Raw genomic sequence first — 15806 nt, forward strand, 5'->3', positions numbered from 1 at the left:
AAATACCTGTTTGTTTTTTTGTTTTATTTTTTTTTACCTTCATATTTATTATCGTGTCTTTTCCTCAGTGGGGTGGTGAGGGTTCCCCCACATCAGCTGCCCAAGACAGGGGTTCAGAACCACTTGGAGGTGAGTTCACACATTCTATCTATCTGTCTGTCTGTCTGTCTGTCTGTTCTTCCATCTATCTAAAATATCTATCTATCCATCTGTGTCTATTGATCGATCTATGTATCTGTCTGTCCGTCTACAGTATATATCTGTCTGTCTTTTGATCTATATATATCCCTCTGTCTGTATATCTATCTGCTGATCTATCCATCCATCTAGCTATCTGTCTGTTGATCTATCAGTCAATCAATCTGTCTGTCTGTCTGCAGTATCTATCTCTCTCTGTCTATTGATCGATCTAGCTATATATCTGTCTGTTTGTCTACAGTATCTGTCTATCGATCAGTCTGTCTATTGATCAATCTGTCTGTCTATTGATCGATCGGTCTGTCTGTATTTTGATCGATCTGTCTGTCAAACTGTCTGTATATTGATCGATCTGTCTGTATATTGATCGATCTGTCTGTCTATATTTATATCTATCTGTAGTTGTATTACTCACACAGCTGCTGTTTACACATCAGTGAACTCACTTTGTCTTTAATGCATGAGTGAATACACTGAGATGTAGCGGCGGCATAATAGAGATCACTGTTGTTCACACCCTTAAACCAACTAGGCTCCATGATCATTTTCCAGGTCTAGAAACGCTCGACGTAGTTGGATGGATTCTAATTTGGTTTGTATGTCACGCTGTTCAAGACTGAACAATGACATTGAACATTTTCATGGGGCCCTTTTTTTCCCCGCTGTCTGTAGGATGCAGTGAGGCGCTTGAGGCCGCTCCACCCGGTGTCGCTGTCCATCTCCAGCAGAACGGACACCGGCGTCCATGCCCTGTCCAACTCCGCCCACTTTGACATCCAGCGCCGCGAGGACAAGCTGCCCTTCACTGAGGATGTCCTCGTGGAGGCCCTCAATTTTCACCTGAAGTCAGAGTCAATACGGTGAGTCGGTAAATAATCGCGGAGGGGATGGTTTCAGAGATGTTTAAGAGTCTGCAGAACGGTACACTAATAATTTGCAAAAAATAAAACCTTCTTTGCATGGTAGGTTTAAATATCAAAGGTCCCACTCACTGATAACTAACGTCTTTAGCTGATTTTGGAAATGACATATGTTCACCTCTCGGATGTTTGAATCTCTCGTTTAACTGTCTTCATACGAAAGTAGAAAAATATTTAGGGTAGCGATTAAAGATAATTTATTCCTAAATGCTTTATTTTTTCGATGTCTGTTTTGTATATTAAAGCATCACTATTAAAGCGCCACCAGATATTTCCAGCCTTACACATTGACATAGTAAAAATCTTTTAGCAATTTTTCAGCTTGTCAATAATTATCACAAAGTCCATTGAATTCAGAATTGCATTGTAACATTAAAACTTTTTTTGTATCTGTACTCTCCATGTACATTGTTCCAAAATGTAATGGTCTAAACTCATTCACACACTTTCTCATGTGAAGTCTAGTTTATGGAAACTCCAGATTCCATGTGGAGCAAGATACTCTGAGTGTTGTTTACACACAAGGTCCCACAAATCAAGCTGCACATGGGGGAAAAAAGCATTTTGAAACATTGCTGAGTTAACCTCGTTGTCCTCAGCAGTGGCTTGAATAGAGAAGTCTTTCCTTTTCATGTACTGAAAAGAGCAATGCACCAACATCGGATTTGTTTAAATAATAGACATCAATAATATACCAGTCAAGAGCAGATTATACTTTTCATTATTCCCAAATGACAGAATTTGAAGTGTTAATCTAATGACATATTAGACTCTCTCCTTTGGGTGAGAGACTTGTTACTATGCATAAATATTATTGTCATTTTTTTGAATGACAAAATAAGGGAAATAAGTGCAAAATAACAGTGATTCGATTGTTCAAAGTGACTCGTGATTAGGGAAATATCTTCCTTTTTTTTTTTTTTTTTTTTTTTTTTATTACAATCTGTTTCTAGTATTCCTTCCCCTCTTTTTTTGATCTCATTTGTTTTCATCCCTTGTCTTTCTGATCATCATTTTGGATCCTTTTGCCCTCTCTCCATTTTCCCATCCCATAGTTCTCAAAGTCTTCAAGGTTTTAATGAGTAACAACTGTTTTCCTTCCGACTGCGGGGTTCTTTTCACTCGGTGTTTACTCAGTTTTACTCACTACTCTCTGCTAAGGAGAGATTTCCAGAGCACATTGAGAGGCGGTGAGTGAGAACGTTTTCTTAAGACAGAGACTCAAATAACAAGAGTAATAAAATAGCAAAATAGAAACGAGGACAGAGAGCAAACGGAAAGGAGGAAGAGGATAAAAGGGTATTTTTAGGACGTTATTCCGGGTTTTGAACAGTGTGGTCACCTCATTCCAGTCTGGCGTCCACTAATCTCAATGGCATAAAAAAAAAGGACATTAAGGCGTTCTGAGAAAAGAGCGAACTGACACGACACAGAGAGCGAAGAAACAGAGAGAACAGCGGGAGGAAGGAGAGGCATCGCACCCAGTCAGCCCTAAACCTAAGTGAGATCAGTGAGATCAACACACGCACGCACGCACGCACGCACGCACGCACACCTCTTTTGTTGCAGCCTCAGTACTTATAAAGGCATCTAACATAATGAATAACAATTTTTAATTCCCTGTGTGCCTGGGAACTGACACAATACCACCCTAAATCATCATGATTTGTGTGTAATGTGATTTTTATTAATATTCCTCAATCTGTCATGATTACAAAACACCCACTAGTTCCACCTCTTTATCAGTGTTTCCATCTGCTCCCACAGTCCTCGTGCCAAAACTAGAACCTGCCATAGTGGATAGGTATTCTATATGAACCTAGGGTTCACTATTAACCTTAGTGTGCTACCAAGGCTTGATTTGAGACCCAACTGTTATATTTGGTCAAGAAAAGAGTTTGAGCCACAGTGGAGACCTCTTGTTTTGACCTACTTTGCTGAAAAGAACAGAAATTTTTTTTCCCATAAGGATAAACTGCTGAGTAGCAAAACGGTGCCAACCCAAACAATGTTACGCATCACGGCAGCTTTGAATTCTGCTTATGAAAATTTTAGGTGTGTGTATATGGGAGTGAGAGACGGAGGGAGGTGTGTGTGCATGTGTGCGTGTGTGCGTGCATGCGTGCGTGTCAGAGCGAGAGAAGCTGTCACTTCACATTTGGACGGCGCGGAAGGCGGACACACGGGCCTCCTCTGGCACGTGTCGCACCCAATCTCCTGCCCAGGAAACGTAACCTAGTTTCTGTGCACACAGAAAAAAAATAAATAAATAACAAGACCGTTGTGCCGCCGTGTGCGGAGAGGGTGAAGTGTACTTATTTAGAACGCAGGACACTGGACCCAGACGGACGTGGGAGGGCTCTGAACGTACTTAAATGGCACTCGTTGCATGCGCACAGGCTCACAACAGGCTCACAACAGCTCATCCAACAGTGCACAGTGCCTGTGCACTATTGGATGTCTGGGAAAGCGTGATTTGGGCTTCAGGTTCAATGCCGCTCTAATTTACAAAGTTTTACACCAAGTTTCCAAATCTACAAACAAGCAACCGCAGAGGACCCTCCACAGAGCTGACTCTTGCGAGGGGTCCTCTGTGGTTGCCAGGCAACGTATCATACATGTTAACCTCTGCTGATGTATTATTTAGGATGCTCTGTTAGCAATGATAACTAAAGACCGATGAATGATTTAGGATAACCCAGGGGTAATTTAGCTTCTCTGTCAGTAAACTTTAATGTCCTCGAGAGGCAACTCCTACATAAAGCCACGTTGACGCTCACATCCTCTCTCTTGCAGTTACCGTCTATACTGTCTTACTCGAGGCAATTTGCACAATCTAGTGTGTGTGTGTGTGTGTGTGTGTGTGTGTGTGTGTGTGTGTGTGTGTGTGTGTGTGTGTGTGTGTGGTGCCACTTTAATGGAGATTAGAAAAGTGCCTGGAGCTGAAAAGTCATGAGCTGCCAAACAGCATGCAAAAATGAGATGCAAAATTCTTACGCATCTGTTGCCTCAAAGTCCCTTTAAAATGTTCATGTTTGTATTGAGCAGTCATCATCAAACAGCGTATTTGTATTGTCGAAAGGGATACGCATGTATATAGAACGTTACTCTACACTGCTTTGTATTTTCAATATAAATGATCACTGTCCTCTTGGCGCACAACACCTCTGTTACATAATTTGTGTCTGTACATTGTGTCTAGGTGTGTGTGTGTGTGTGTGAGTGTGTGTGTGTGTGTGTGTGTGTGTGTGTGTGTGTGTGTGTGTGTGTGTGTGTGTGTGTGTGTGTGTGTGTGTGTGTGTGTGTGTGTGTGTGTGTGTGTGTACAATCTGCATATGCAAATGTGGCAGAAGTGGCTCATGTTGTTCCTTCCCCGTTGGATTGTCATCAAAAGAGCGACTGCATAGTGTTCGCTTCTATTGTTGAGCTAACAGTGTCAGCCTAAGCCACTGGCTTTCTCTGGGCTCCTGGAAGTGACATACAAAGCTGTTTTTGCGTTTTGACAATGGATTTGCTGATGTGAGGGAAGCTGTTATGTTGCCATTTTGGAAAGTGAATTTTGCACTGGCTTCCTTAATTGTTAGCACTGAATAAATAAAAAGCTTCAAAATATGGGGTGAGATATATATATACATACAGGTACATCTCATAAAATTAGAATATCATGAAAAAGTTCAATATTTTTTGTCACTCATTTCAGAAAGTGAAACCCATATATTACATAGATTCATTACACAGAGTGAAATATTTCAAGCCTTTATTTATTGAAATTTTGATGATTGTGGCTATAGATAATGAAAACCCAAAATTCAGTGTCTCAGAAAATTAGAATATTGTGAAAAGTACAATATTGGAAAGTTATGGTGTCACACCCTACTCAGCTAATGAGCTCCAAACCCCTGCAAGGGTTTCCTGAGCCTTGAAATGGTCCCTCAGTCTGGCTCGGTAGGCTACACAATCATAGGGAAGACTGCTGACTTGACAGATGTCCAGAAGACAGTCATTGACACTCTCCACAAGGAGGGTAAGCCACAAAAGGTCATTGCTGAAGAAGCTGGTTGTCCACAGAGCGCTGTATCCAAGCGTATTCATAGAAAGTTGAGTGGAAGGAAAAAGTGTGGTAGGAAAAGGTGCACCAGCAAAAGGGATAACCGCAGCCTCGAGAGGATCGTCAAGCAAAATCCATTCAAGAATTTGGGGGCGCTTCACAAGGAGTGGACTGAGGCTGGAGTCAGCGCATCAAGAGCCACTAGGCACAAACCAATCCTAGGCACGGGCTACAAATGTCGCGTTCCTCGTGTCAAGCCACTCCTGAACCAGAGACAACGTCAGAAGCTTCTTACCTGGGTTGTGGGGAAAAGAACTGGACTGTTGCTCAGTGGTCCAAAGTCCTCTTTTCAGATGAAAGTACATTTTGCAAGTCATTTGGAAATCTAGGGCCCAGAGTCTAGAGGAAAAGTGGAGAGGCACATAATCCACATTGCTTGAAGTCCAGTGTGAAGTTTCCACAGTCAGTGATGATTTGGGCTGCCATGTCATCTGCTGGTGTTGGTCCACTGTGTTTTCTGAAGTCCACAGTCAACACGGCCATCGACCAGGACATTTTAGAGCACTTCATGCTTCCTTCTGCTGACAAGCTTTATGGAGATGCTGATTTCAGTTTCCAGCAGGACTTGGCACCTGCCCACACTGCCAAAGGTACCAAAAGCTGGTTCAGTGACCATGGTGTCACTGCGCTTGATTGGCCAGCAAACTGGCCTGATCTGATCCCCATAGAGAATCTATGGGGTATTGTCAAGAGGAAGATGAAGGACGCTAATTAAAGGACCGTGACTGGATTAAGATGAGATGGTGCACACAGTTGAAATTTACGTTTCCGGTGAGGGCTACCACTTCCGGTTCCGGTGACGTCTTTGCTGTGCTTTACTTCGTTGAGATGAGATGGTACAGACGGTTGACTCAATGCAGATGAGGAGATTTCTGGTTCCGGTGAGAGCTACCACTTCCGCTTCCGGTGACGTCTTTGCGTGTACGTTGTTGCTGCTGTTGTTGTTGTTGTTGCTGCTGGTGTGGATGTTGCTGCTGCCGTTGTTGCTGTTTCTGTGGCTTTTGTTGCCGCTGTTGTTGTTTTCTGTTGCTGCCACTGTGGTTGGAGTTGCTTTTATTGCTGTTTTTGTTGTCTTTGTTGTTGCTGTTGTTTCGGGGGCATTCTTTTGTAATGACCGGCTGACAACTATGTTCTCTCTTTCTTTTTTTGTCTTTCTTTTTTTTTTTATTTCTTTGTAAAGCGCATTGTGTTGCACTGCTATGAAATGCGCTCTATAAATAAAGTGTGACTTGACTTGAGAGACACCAGACCCAACAATGCAGATGACCAGGAGGCTGCTATCAAAGCAACCTGGGCTTCCATTACACCTGAGCAGTGCCACAGGCTGATCGCCTCCATGCCACGCCGCATTGGTGCAGTAATTCATGCAAAAGGAGGCCCAGCCAAGTATTGAGTGCATAGAAATGAACATACCTTTCGGAAGCCTGATAATTCTGTTTAAAATATCCTTTTTTATTGATCTTATGTAATATTCAAATTTTCCGAGACACTGAATTTTTCATTATCTATAGCCACAATCATCAAAATTTCAATAGATAAAGGCTTGAAATATTTCACTCTGTGTAATGAATCTATATAATATATGGGTTTCACTTTCTGAAATGAGTGAAAAAAAATATTTAACTTTTTCATGATATTCTAATTTTATGAAGTGTGTGTGTGTGTGTGTGTGTGTGTGTGTGTGTGTGTGTGTGTGTGTGTGTGTGTGTGTGTGTGTGTGTGTGTGTGTGTGTGTGTGTGTGTGTGTGTGTGTGTGTGTGTGTGAGATTTAAAGTGTTCCAGATGATGCGTTTTGATTGATTTTTTAAAATGTAATGCCAGTATAATGGCAACCTTTTTTTAAATAATATGAGAGAATATTTTATCAATATTTCTTCATTGTATCAGTATCAATAGTATTTTTAATATATAATAATTAGTCGCGTTAGACACAAATGACAGTTTTCCTAAGTTGCTGTGAAACGCAGCATCACTTCCTATCTGAATCACAGTTTTCCGAGTTCCCATGGAACACAGCAGTACTTCCTACCAACACGAGTTACAATTTTCTGAGTTCCCATGGAACGCAGCATCTGCTCCCTCTCATCTCGACCGGTTGCTTCGCACAGATCCTGCGCAAAGCAACAAATACACGCCAATCGAGTCAGACTGAAGTGCACCGCGCCCATCGCCCCATGCAAAAGACCCCCAACCCCCCCCCCCCCCCAGAGCCACAACCTGCACATACAGTTTATAATAAATTTGATAATGTAAAGCCCACCCTGCTCCGCCAACAATCGGCTACTTCCTGTAGATTGGCAATGTTTTTTCACTCATTCCTGCTCCAAATATAGATCTATGAAATATGAATATGAAAGGATATGAATGAATAAAAGAATATGAAAGAAATATGGATCAAACCACAAAATGTCTGGACTGCCCCAAATCCAACATGCCATTCATGTCCGTGGGTTCAGCAATTGCTGTGCACCATCAAATGCCTAGGAGGAAAATAATAATAAAAATCCATCTGTGAGTAATTACCATTGCACGGATTATTTTCCGATGCCTCGCTAGATCACGCATCACTCGGTCGCACATTTCACTGGTTTCGAGAGACGCGGTGAGTTTTTAAGGACTACTTTTTGTTGTATTTTTCATTAATCTGGCAAAGTAACTTGTCGGGTTGGACATATTTCTGCATTAAATGCATTGGCTTGTCTCTGTGATATCAATCTAAATTTTGTTGTTTTTTTCGCTAATATCCGCTTCAAACTTCAACTACGAGATATTTGTGACAACGACGTCAACAAGACGTAAACCGCGTTCGTGTGTTATGCCGAAGTTGGTGTTCCAGATAGTTTTAGACTTCAAGATTCGGATAATTATTTATCAGTAAACTAATCGTTAACTAATCAACAGTTAAATATCATATGTTGGCTTGACAAGGCTATTGAATGATTTCAGCCTCTTAATTAGTAACGTCTTCACTAGTCCCTACTCACAGAAGACATGGTGTCCCAAATTCTGAACAGTGTGTGTTGTCACATCTGCTCTGTCAGGATCACCCGCGCCCGCCGCGTGCCCCCCGGCTTCCACGCCCGCTTCTGCGCCCGGTCGCGGACGTACGTCTACCGCGTCGCCCTGGGCGTCTCCCATCACACCCGGCTGCCGCTCACCGACTACAACCTGTGCTGGGGCCTCCGCGACGTGTGAGTTCACACGTGCACACGCATACACACACACACACACACACACACACACACACACCTCTGCTCCCTCATCAATATTGATTAACTCATTTCCTTTATTTAACAAATTAAGGTTATAGTACAGTAACAAGTCTCTCACGGCTCACACATCAAAACATGGGAGGGCAATGCGGAGACAACGAAGCGTGAAACATGTGATGAATGATCTCCGCGCACCGCCTGCGAAGCTGCAACATGGTGGCCAGTCACGCGGATAAACCTGAGACACCGTGCGGCGTAACTTAAAAGCAGCGGGAGGATGGAGGTGTTGAGGATGAGGCTTCTTCAGCCGCGATCGGAAGGAGGCGGCGCGAAGAAGCACCTTCAGGAGAACGATGTACGATGTGTGTTCTGCTTGGGATGTTTCTCACCAGATGGATGGAAAGAATGGTAAAGGATTAAATCGACAATCAACACCTATTGCATGTAACTGTTCACAAGGTCTCTCTCTCTCTATCTCTCTCTCTCATCCTGTTCTTCATCCTTCGCCTTCTCAGTCATTTCATATTTAAGTGCTGAGGGTTGCATGGTACACTTGAGAGCCTGGTACTGTGCTTTTCCCTCCCTCCCTCCCTTAGTTTGGCGGTGGCTGGGATGCTTCTGTCTCTCACGTGGCATTAAAAACATTAAGCCCAGCGAGGGGAAAAACAATTTATATTACATAAGCCACTGAATAAATGACTCGGTTTTGAAGAGAGAGCCACAAGGGGTGTGGAGACGTGCGCTGCCACCTCATGTCTACACGTCGACCTCTCAGCCTTTGTGGCCCATAAGACGTATTGACTACTCTGTGATTTGTACCCAATGTCGGTGAGTCTCAGGTGTGTAAATGGTCTATCCAAATTAAATTTCTTATTTTTGATTCGGCCATTTTCCTTCTTCCTGCCGGTAGCCCTTTAACCAACGACGTGTGAGTGAGAGAACTTAACCCCCCGATGACCCCGATGACTGACCTGTATGTCCCGCTGCGTTCAGGGAGCTGGATGTGGGGGCCATGAGGGAGGGCGCCGCCCTGCTGGTGGGGACTCAAGACTTCAGCAGCTTCAGGGCCTTGAACTCCGACGCACCCTTCAAAACCCCCGTCAGAACCCTGGAGGTGGCCAGCGTCGAGCCGGGAAATGCATTCGCACGCACACATTTCCACAGGTACAGTAGTGACTGAGAACATTCATCATATGAAAGGAAACTCTGACAGGTGTTCTAAAACAATGCCTCAAGGTTTCAATGGTTGAACAAATATTTGTTATAAATTAAAACAAAATCACTGAAACCTTTCAACAAGTACTTGAAAGCATTCTTACCAGGTCCTTGAAGGGCTTAAAGTGCTTGAATTTTGTCCTCAGAAATGAAAGTATTGGAATACCTTGAAAATAGCCCCTTTTGTGCTCAATTGCTTGAAAAAGATGTGACCATTGAAAGCCTGTGATATTCCCCCTGGTTTTGTTATTCAAGTCCTTACATAATAAAAATATTCCCAGAATAATTTTTGCGATATACATTATGTTAGGTAAATGTACATTTAACCCAGCATGGTTGGAAATAGACACTTATGATAGTAGATGACAATGACAATATGTGTGTGTGTGTGTGTGTGTGTGTGTGTGTGTGTGTGTGTGTGTGTGTGTGTGTGTGTGTGTGTGTGTGTATATTTACTGTATATATACACACTATATATATATATATAGATGGATATAGATGGATATATATATATATCTATATATATACTGTATATTCTAATATAAACAATAGACAATGAGACAGATTATATTTAAATGAATAAAAATCACATTGAAAATGTGTTTTATTTGTTTTGCGTGAAGTCCTCGAAAATGAAAAACAATTGTGCTTAAAAAAGTACTTGAAAGTGCCTGAACTGTATTTTGTAATGCCAGAATAAACCCTGAGTGTATTTGTTGGAGAATGACAATGTTCAAATGGAAGTGAAGGTTACTCAGTTGTTGCAGGAAGCTGAGAGGTGCCTGCGGTAGCTTTATGTGAGACCGTAGATCGGGCGCTCTGACTGTATTCAAAGTCCAAGTCCATCGTGTCAGTTAATATTCTCAATTCTCCAAAGACACGGTGACTCGGTGCTCCCGTGGGCAGATCTGACCCATTGCCGAGCTGGGAGTCGGGGAGGTGGAGGGTTGGGAGGAGGGGCGTGTGTGCTTGGGAGGGTTACATGTCCATGGGGGTCGCGCTGTGCGCCAAATACCACTTTCACGGCCATTAATTATTTACCCTGAAAATATGGTGCACAATATGGACCCTGGTGGGCGGGGTGGCAGTTAAAATGTCACAGAGGCCCGTAACCCCCAAACATTACATTACTGCATTGTGTGTGTGTGTGTGTGTGTGTGTGTGTGTGCGTGTGCGTGTGCGTGTGCATGCCCTTATTTTGACATCTTCCATCACCGAATCGTTGTACAAAATCCTGTCCTCCGTCACTCTCCGCCAGGGAACCACCAGGACCTGGGTGTGGGCTAATTTTAGCGCCCGCCAGGTTGTGGTCCTATAGAAGGCCCGTGGGCCTCCAGCTGTCGGTTTATTTTTCATGAGGGTCACTATTCTAAGTAACAGGGATAAAGCGATGGGGAAACCGGCTGCTAAATTATTGACAATCCAACAGTTGAACTGCGTATTTTGGGCGCTGTGGCATATTAGACCAAATTGACTTTTCTAGTCTGTTCCACAACAGGAGGAAACGACATTTTCCAGTTTTCCCCGTCGTTGCTCTACTTCGTGTGACGACGTCTGTCTCTTCCCCCGTCTCCACCTGGAATTCGAGCCTGTCTTTAATCATTTCGTTTATTGCAAAGTCGTACAAGGTCTTGTATTTGTAGTTGGACGGCGCGGCGGGCAGACGCACACACGCTGGGGGAAACGACATGCTTCTATGTAAAGTGGAAAAAGCTGCGGGGCTCGAGGGAGATTTGATCAGGCAGCGAGCGCTGGGGGGAATTTGCATTTGATGTGTTCCCTGCTGACCTCTGACCTTTCTCCCTCGCACATACGGTTTCCTCCGATTGTTTGTGATTGTGGGGTGTGATTCATGGTCCCAGTCAGAACACACCGGTATCATATTATATCATATCAGGACATTGATTTATGTCGTCACGTTACCTTTTGCGCTGTGCGGGTGTGTCCAGAATGCGGCGTTCGAGGGGATCTATGCGATGCATTGGATCAATGCCATTTTAGGAAAAAGACAGGACATTTCAGCGATGGGTGGCGTCTTAAAGTGGTTCCCTACTCACTGCTCTGATTGTCTGTGGGACTGAGAGTTCCCATAAACAAAACATGTCTGAAACAATTCCACATATATACTGTATATTTAGGTTATTAATTGACACTTTAAGCTCTGAGGTAATACTAAACCTTTTTTTCTGGTATCACGCATCAAATAGGCTGTCAAGTCTTGAGTGTATTGTGTAAAAAATGAAATTAAAATTTGTGGTCAATAATCTTCTGAGGATTTATCGTTCAAATACGAAAACACAAAACGTGTGTTGCCATGGCATTCATATTTTGCTAAATATTATTAGTGCAGGTGGCCTTTAATCTGCTGTGTGTGAGGGTGAGACTAGAATACTGGGCTGCATTTGGGTTTATAATTGTGTCTGCCTTTTTCAGTGATATCCACTTCTGGGAGCTAACCTTTAAAAGCAGGTCTTTCCTCTATAAGCAGGTGAGTGTTTCATTGCTCCGAATATTACAAACCTACTGATGGAAGTTTCATGTTCTGTTGCGTTGACTGCTAGTTAAAGAGCTCCACCTGCTGGTGGTTTTGGAAACTGCTGCTTATCCAGCGGTTGCCGCATTACGGGTGCGATGTACCATAATGGTCGTGCGTTGCATAGCGACTCACTGCGACGCACTCGGCTTGCATCGTGTGACCCCCTTGTGTTTTCAGGTGCGGAGGATGACGGGGGCCCTGGTGGCGGTGGGGCAGGGGAAGCTCTCCATCCGCCAGCTCAAGGAGCTGCTGGAGGCCCGGGACTCGCAGGCCTACCCCGGTGCCTTCGCTGCCCCTGCATACGGCCTCTTCCTCACCAGGGTGGACTACGGGGACACGGGTGGGTTTTGGTTGGAAGGGCGAGAGGCTGGTTTCTCTTTTTATGTTGAAATGTCACTCCCCAACCATCCATGCATTCAGAGCATGCATTGTAATATACAATGCATTGAGAAGTGGCCAGGATTGTGTCCTGTGGGTACCCACATGAGTTGACAAGATGGTGGGTAAAAACCTACTTATCGCTCTTAATTACCTTAATTGCTCTTAATCGAAATTCTGGCTCCAGCTCCATCGCTGCGAGCTTTGTATGGACGCGTATATTGAAGTGCCTTTGATCTCCCCAGATCTGCAGTTTTCGGAGAAGGAAGGGAGCGGACGCCTCCCTCCGCGTGGAAACCCAGAAGATACTGGAAGTGATACTTGACTTCTGTTTGGATATATTGTTTATTGTTGTATTAAGTGTAATGTATTCTCAGTGAGCGCAATTAAAGTTATTTGTTCATTTAGAGGGCGTGGCCACGTTATATCATCCCAGTTGAACAGGATTTTTGATTGTGCACCCACTTGCCCGTAATTTTGGCAGGTTGTTCCACAAACAGCCCTGTGAACCAGACTGGCACCAGCATGCTCCGTGGTGCCAGTGCGAGCGATGAGGTTTGCAAAAGATAAATCATTGACCTAAATAGGGAACAAGTACATCAATAATATACACCAGTCGTTGGCACGGCAACGGTTGCATCCTGGTTTTGGGCTGCCGCGTCTGACTTGAAAATTAGAGATGACAATCTAAGAAAATCAACCTCAGCTTGTATCAGGCCGCAGCTGGAGCGAGTGCAGGAAAGGTTTCACGTCTAATATCCTCGTCGTGCACGGACACACAACGCACTCTGCTGATTTACATCATGAGCAACATGATCCAACGCACATGAAGGCTGCGTTCAACACTCAATAGTGCGAAGTTGTTTTATTTGGGCCTTCTTCCTCACACACTGCAAAACACACAGCCTGGATATCAAAAAAGTCTAGTCATGTTAGTCTCACTTCAAATGGAGAATTTGGTGTCAATTCACAAGTAATACTGCACAATTATTAATCTGACATTTTGTCTAAAAAGAACCACCTGCACCCAGATGATCAAAACTCTGTTTTGAGACTGAAGTCTACACCCGGCTGTTAGATGAAACAATCACGGTGACGAGAGAAGAAAACCAACCTGGGGATATTTGCCGTTGGGGTCTACGTGGCTGAGCATGGCCAGGACAAAGGCAGCAGTTTTGCCCGTACCCGATTGCGACTGGGCAATGAGATTCTGTGGACTACAGGCAGAAGAGCATGAGGGGAACAAGTGGACAGAAAGAAGGTGAGTTCAGTTGGAAGCGAAAGGTTGAAGAGATTTTAGACAGGGAGAAAATTACACAGTTATCATTAAAACTGCCAAAATCAGATGTAAAGAGAAACTAATGAGCTGCTGTTTCCATGAAGACCCAAGATAATGTTAAATTGGAGTATTTTCTACTTACGGTTCTGCCAACATCATGGGCAAGGCCGTCTCTTGGATTTTTGGGGGTCGGTTGAAGCCCACGGCGTACACACCCTGGAGCAGCTGAGGTTTGCTACGGAGAAATAGGGATTTTACTAATTGAAGGCACTGGGATGGCAATTCAAACAAGGTGCCGTTCTCCTTAGAACAGGCTTAGTTTTGTGGAGAAATGCCGCCGCTGCACAAGCCATACAATGATAATAGGCACCGTGCTACAAGTTCCTGTTTTTAGTTATTTTAAAATGCTCTGCCTGCGGGAACACAGTGGTATACGCTGGATCCCATGGAATACTTGAATAGTTTTTTGAAGATAGGATTATAAAATGAAATGTGAGGCTACAGTATGAATATGCTCACAGTCGTAGTTCTTTGAGGACTTCACAGAGTAGAGTGGAGAGTTGGGATCCTGCTGAAAACCTCCACTTGGTTGGTGGTGTTGACAAGATTACTGCGGATCAACTGGTTCAGTAGCGACTGAGCTGCTTTGTCGTCTGAGGAACAAGAAACACGGCTTGTCGTTAGTCGAGGTGACGCTGTCCCACAGAACAACCTGTTGATCTTCAGTCTGACAAAGTCTTGTTGTCCAGATTATAAACAAGCAGCATCACCATGTGGGCCTGTTCATCACTCTGAGCAACTAGACGATCCCTTGTGAAATTATAATAGTCTGTGTGTGTGTGTGTGTGTGTGTGTGTGTGTGTGTGTGCGTGTGTGCGTGCGCGTGCAAAAGAACCTATAGCGGAATATTCAACTTTTTGTGCCAACACACAAACACACGGGGTGTGACCATGTCATGATTTATTTTGCAGGAATAGATTGGTGAAATTCTGCAAATAATAATAACAATAATAAATATAGCTGCAGAAAGCAATGCACGGGGCCCACGTTAGTCGAATGAATTCGTTTTCAGAGTTCCCGTGAAACGCAGCATCAGTCCCTCATCTAGCCCAAGTACAATTTCCTGAGTTCCCGCGGAACGCAGCATCGGCTTCCTCTCGCCTGGACCCGGCACAGATCCTGCCCGAAGCAACCAAATTACACTAATCAAGTCAAGACCGCAACAAATTGGATGATGTCACAAAGCTCAGCATGATAATAATAACAATAATGATAATAATAGTGATAATGACAATAATTACAATAATAATGATGATAATAATAATAATGATGATGATAATGATAATGTACGGCCTACCGTTTTCTTATGGTTTTTCCCTTAATTTCCAACATGGACCGCCGACCAATTTCCTGTTTTTTTCCTTAATTTCCAGGTGAATAATCTGCAGAAAGCAGAACTGATTGGAGTTTGTGATATTTAGTTCTGTGATGTTCTCACAACGTGGTACAAGTCGCAGCCATTGTACCACTGCTGGTTCTGGTAGTTCTGGTGGTTCTGGGGAGCTGGACAACTGTAAGACACAGTGAAGAACCACCCGAGCACCGGTGCCAACTAAAGCGTCAGCTGACTTTGGCGGTGTGATGTCACAAAGTGGTCGGCAACCAGGAGCCAGGTTGGGGGGGATCCCCCCCCCATGTATTTGGGCTGTGCATGTTCCCATGGCGACTGGACATCTCGAAACACCTGGCGCGAAGGGTTTAAAGCGTAAAGCTGCAAAATTCCAGGTTGGAATAAGAGAAGAGTCGCTCCTGCAATTAAACAAAACCACTTTATATTTGATTCTGTTGCGGGAGACGCGCCGTCACCGTCTGACGCGTCTCGTTTTGGATAGGAAAAAAGGTGAAACAGCAGTGGATTTTAAAGCTTTAATTTGCAATGTTTCCAACAGGAATCAAGGCT

The 15806-nt window shown here is 43.8% G+C and overlaps 1 protein-coding gene across 1 annotated transcript in view; it reads left to right on the forward strand.

The window, feature by feature from the left end:
- pusl1 (pseudouridine synthase like 1) overlaps positions 1-12943 on the forward strand; it is a 13265-nt gene extending 322 nt beyond the window's left edge. The window contains exons 2-8 of the mRNA XM_080001340.1: positions 69-129; positions 871-1058; positions 8268-8417; positions 9432-9602; positions 12087-12141; positions 12367-12529; positions 12813-12943. Coding sequence (XP_079857466.1) covers positions 69-129; positions 871-1058; positions 8268-8417; positions 9432-9602; positions 12087-12141; positions 12367-12529; positions 12813-12892 — 868 coding nt within the window. The 3' untranslated portion in view covers positions 12893-12943. The remainder of the gene's footprint in view (positions 1-68; positions 130-870; positions 1059-8267; positions 8418-9431; positions 9603-12086; positions 12142-12366; positions 12530-12812) is intronic.
- Positions 12944-15806: the final 2863 nt, after the last annotated feature.

Source organism: Zeus faber (assembly GCF_960531495.2).
Source record: "Zeus faber genome assembly, chromosome: 5".
NCBI lineage: Eukaryota > Metazoa > Chordata > Actinopteri > Zeiformes > Zeidae > Zeus > Zeus faber.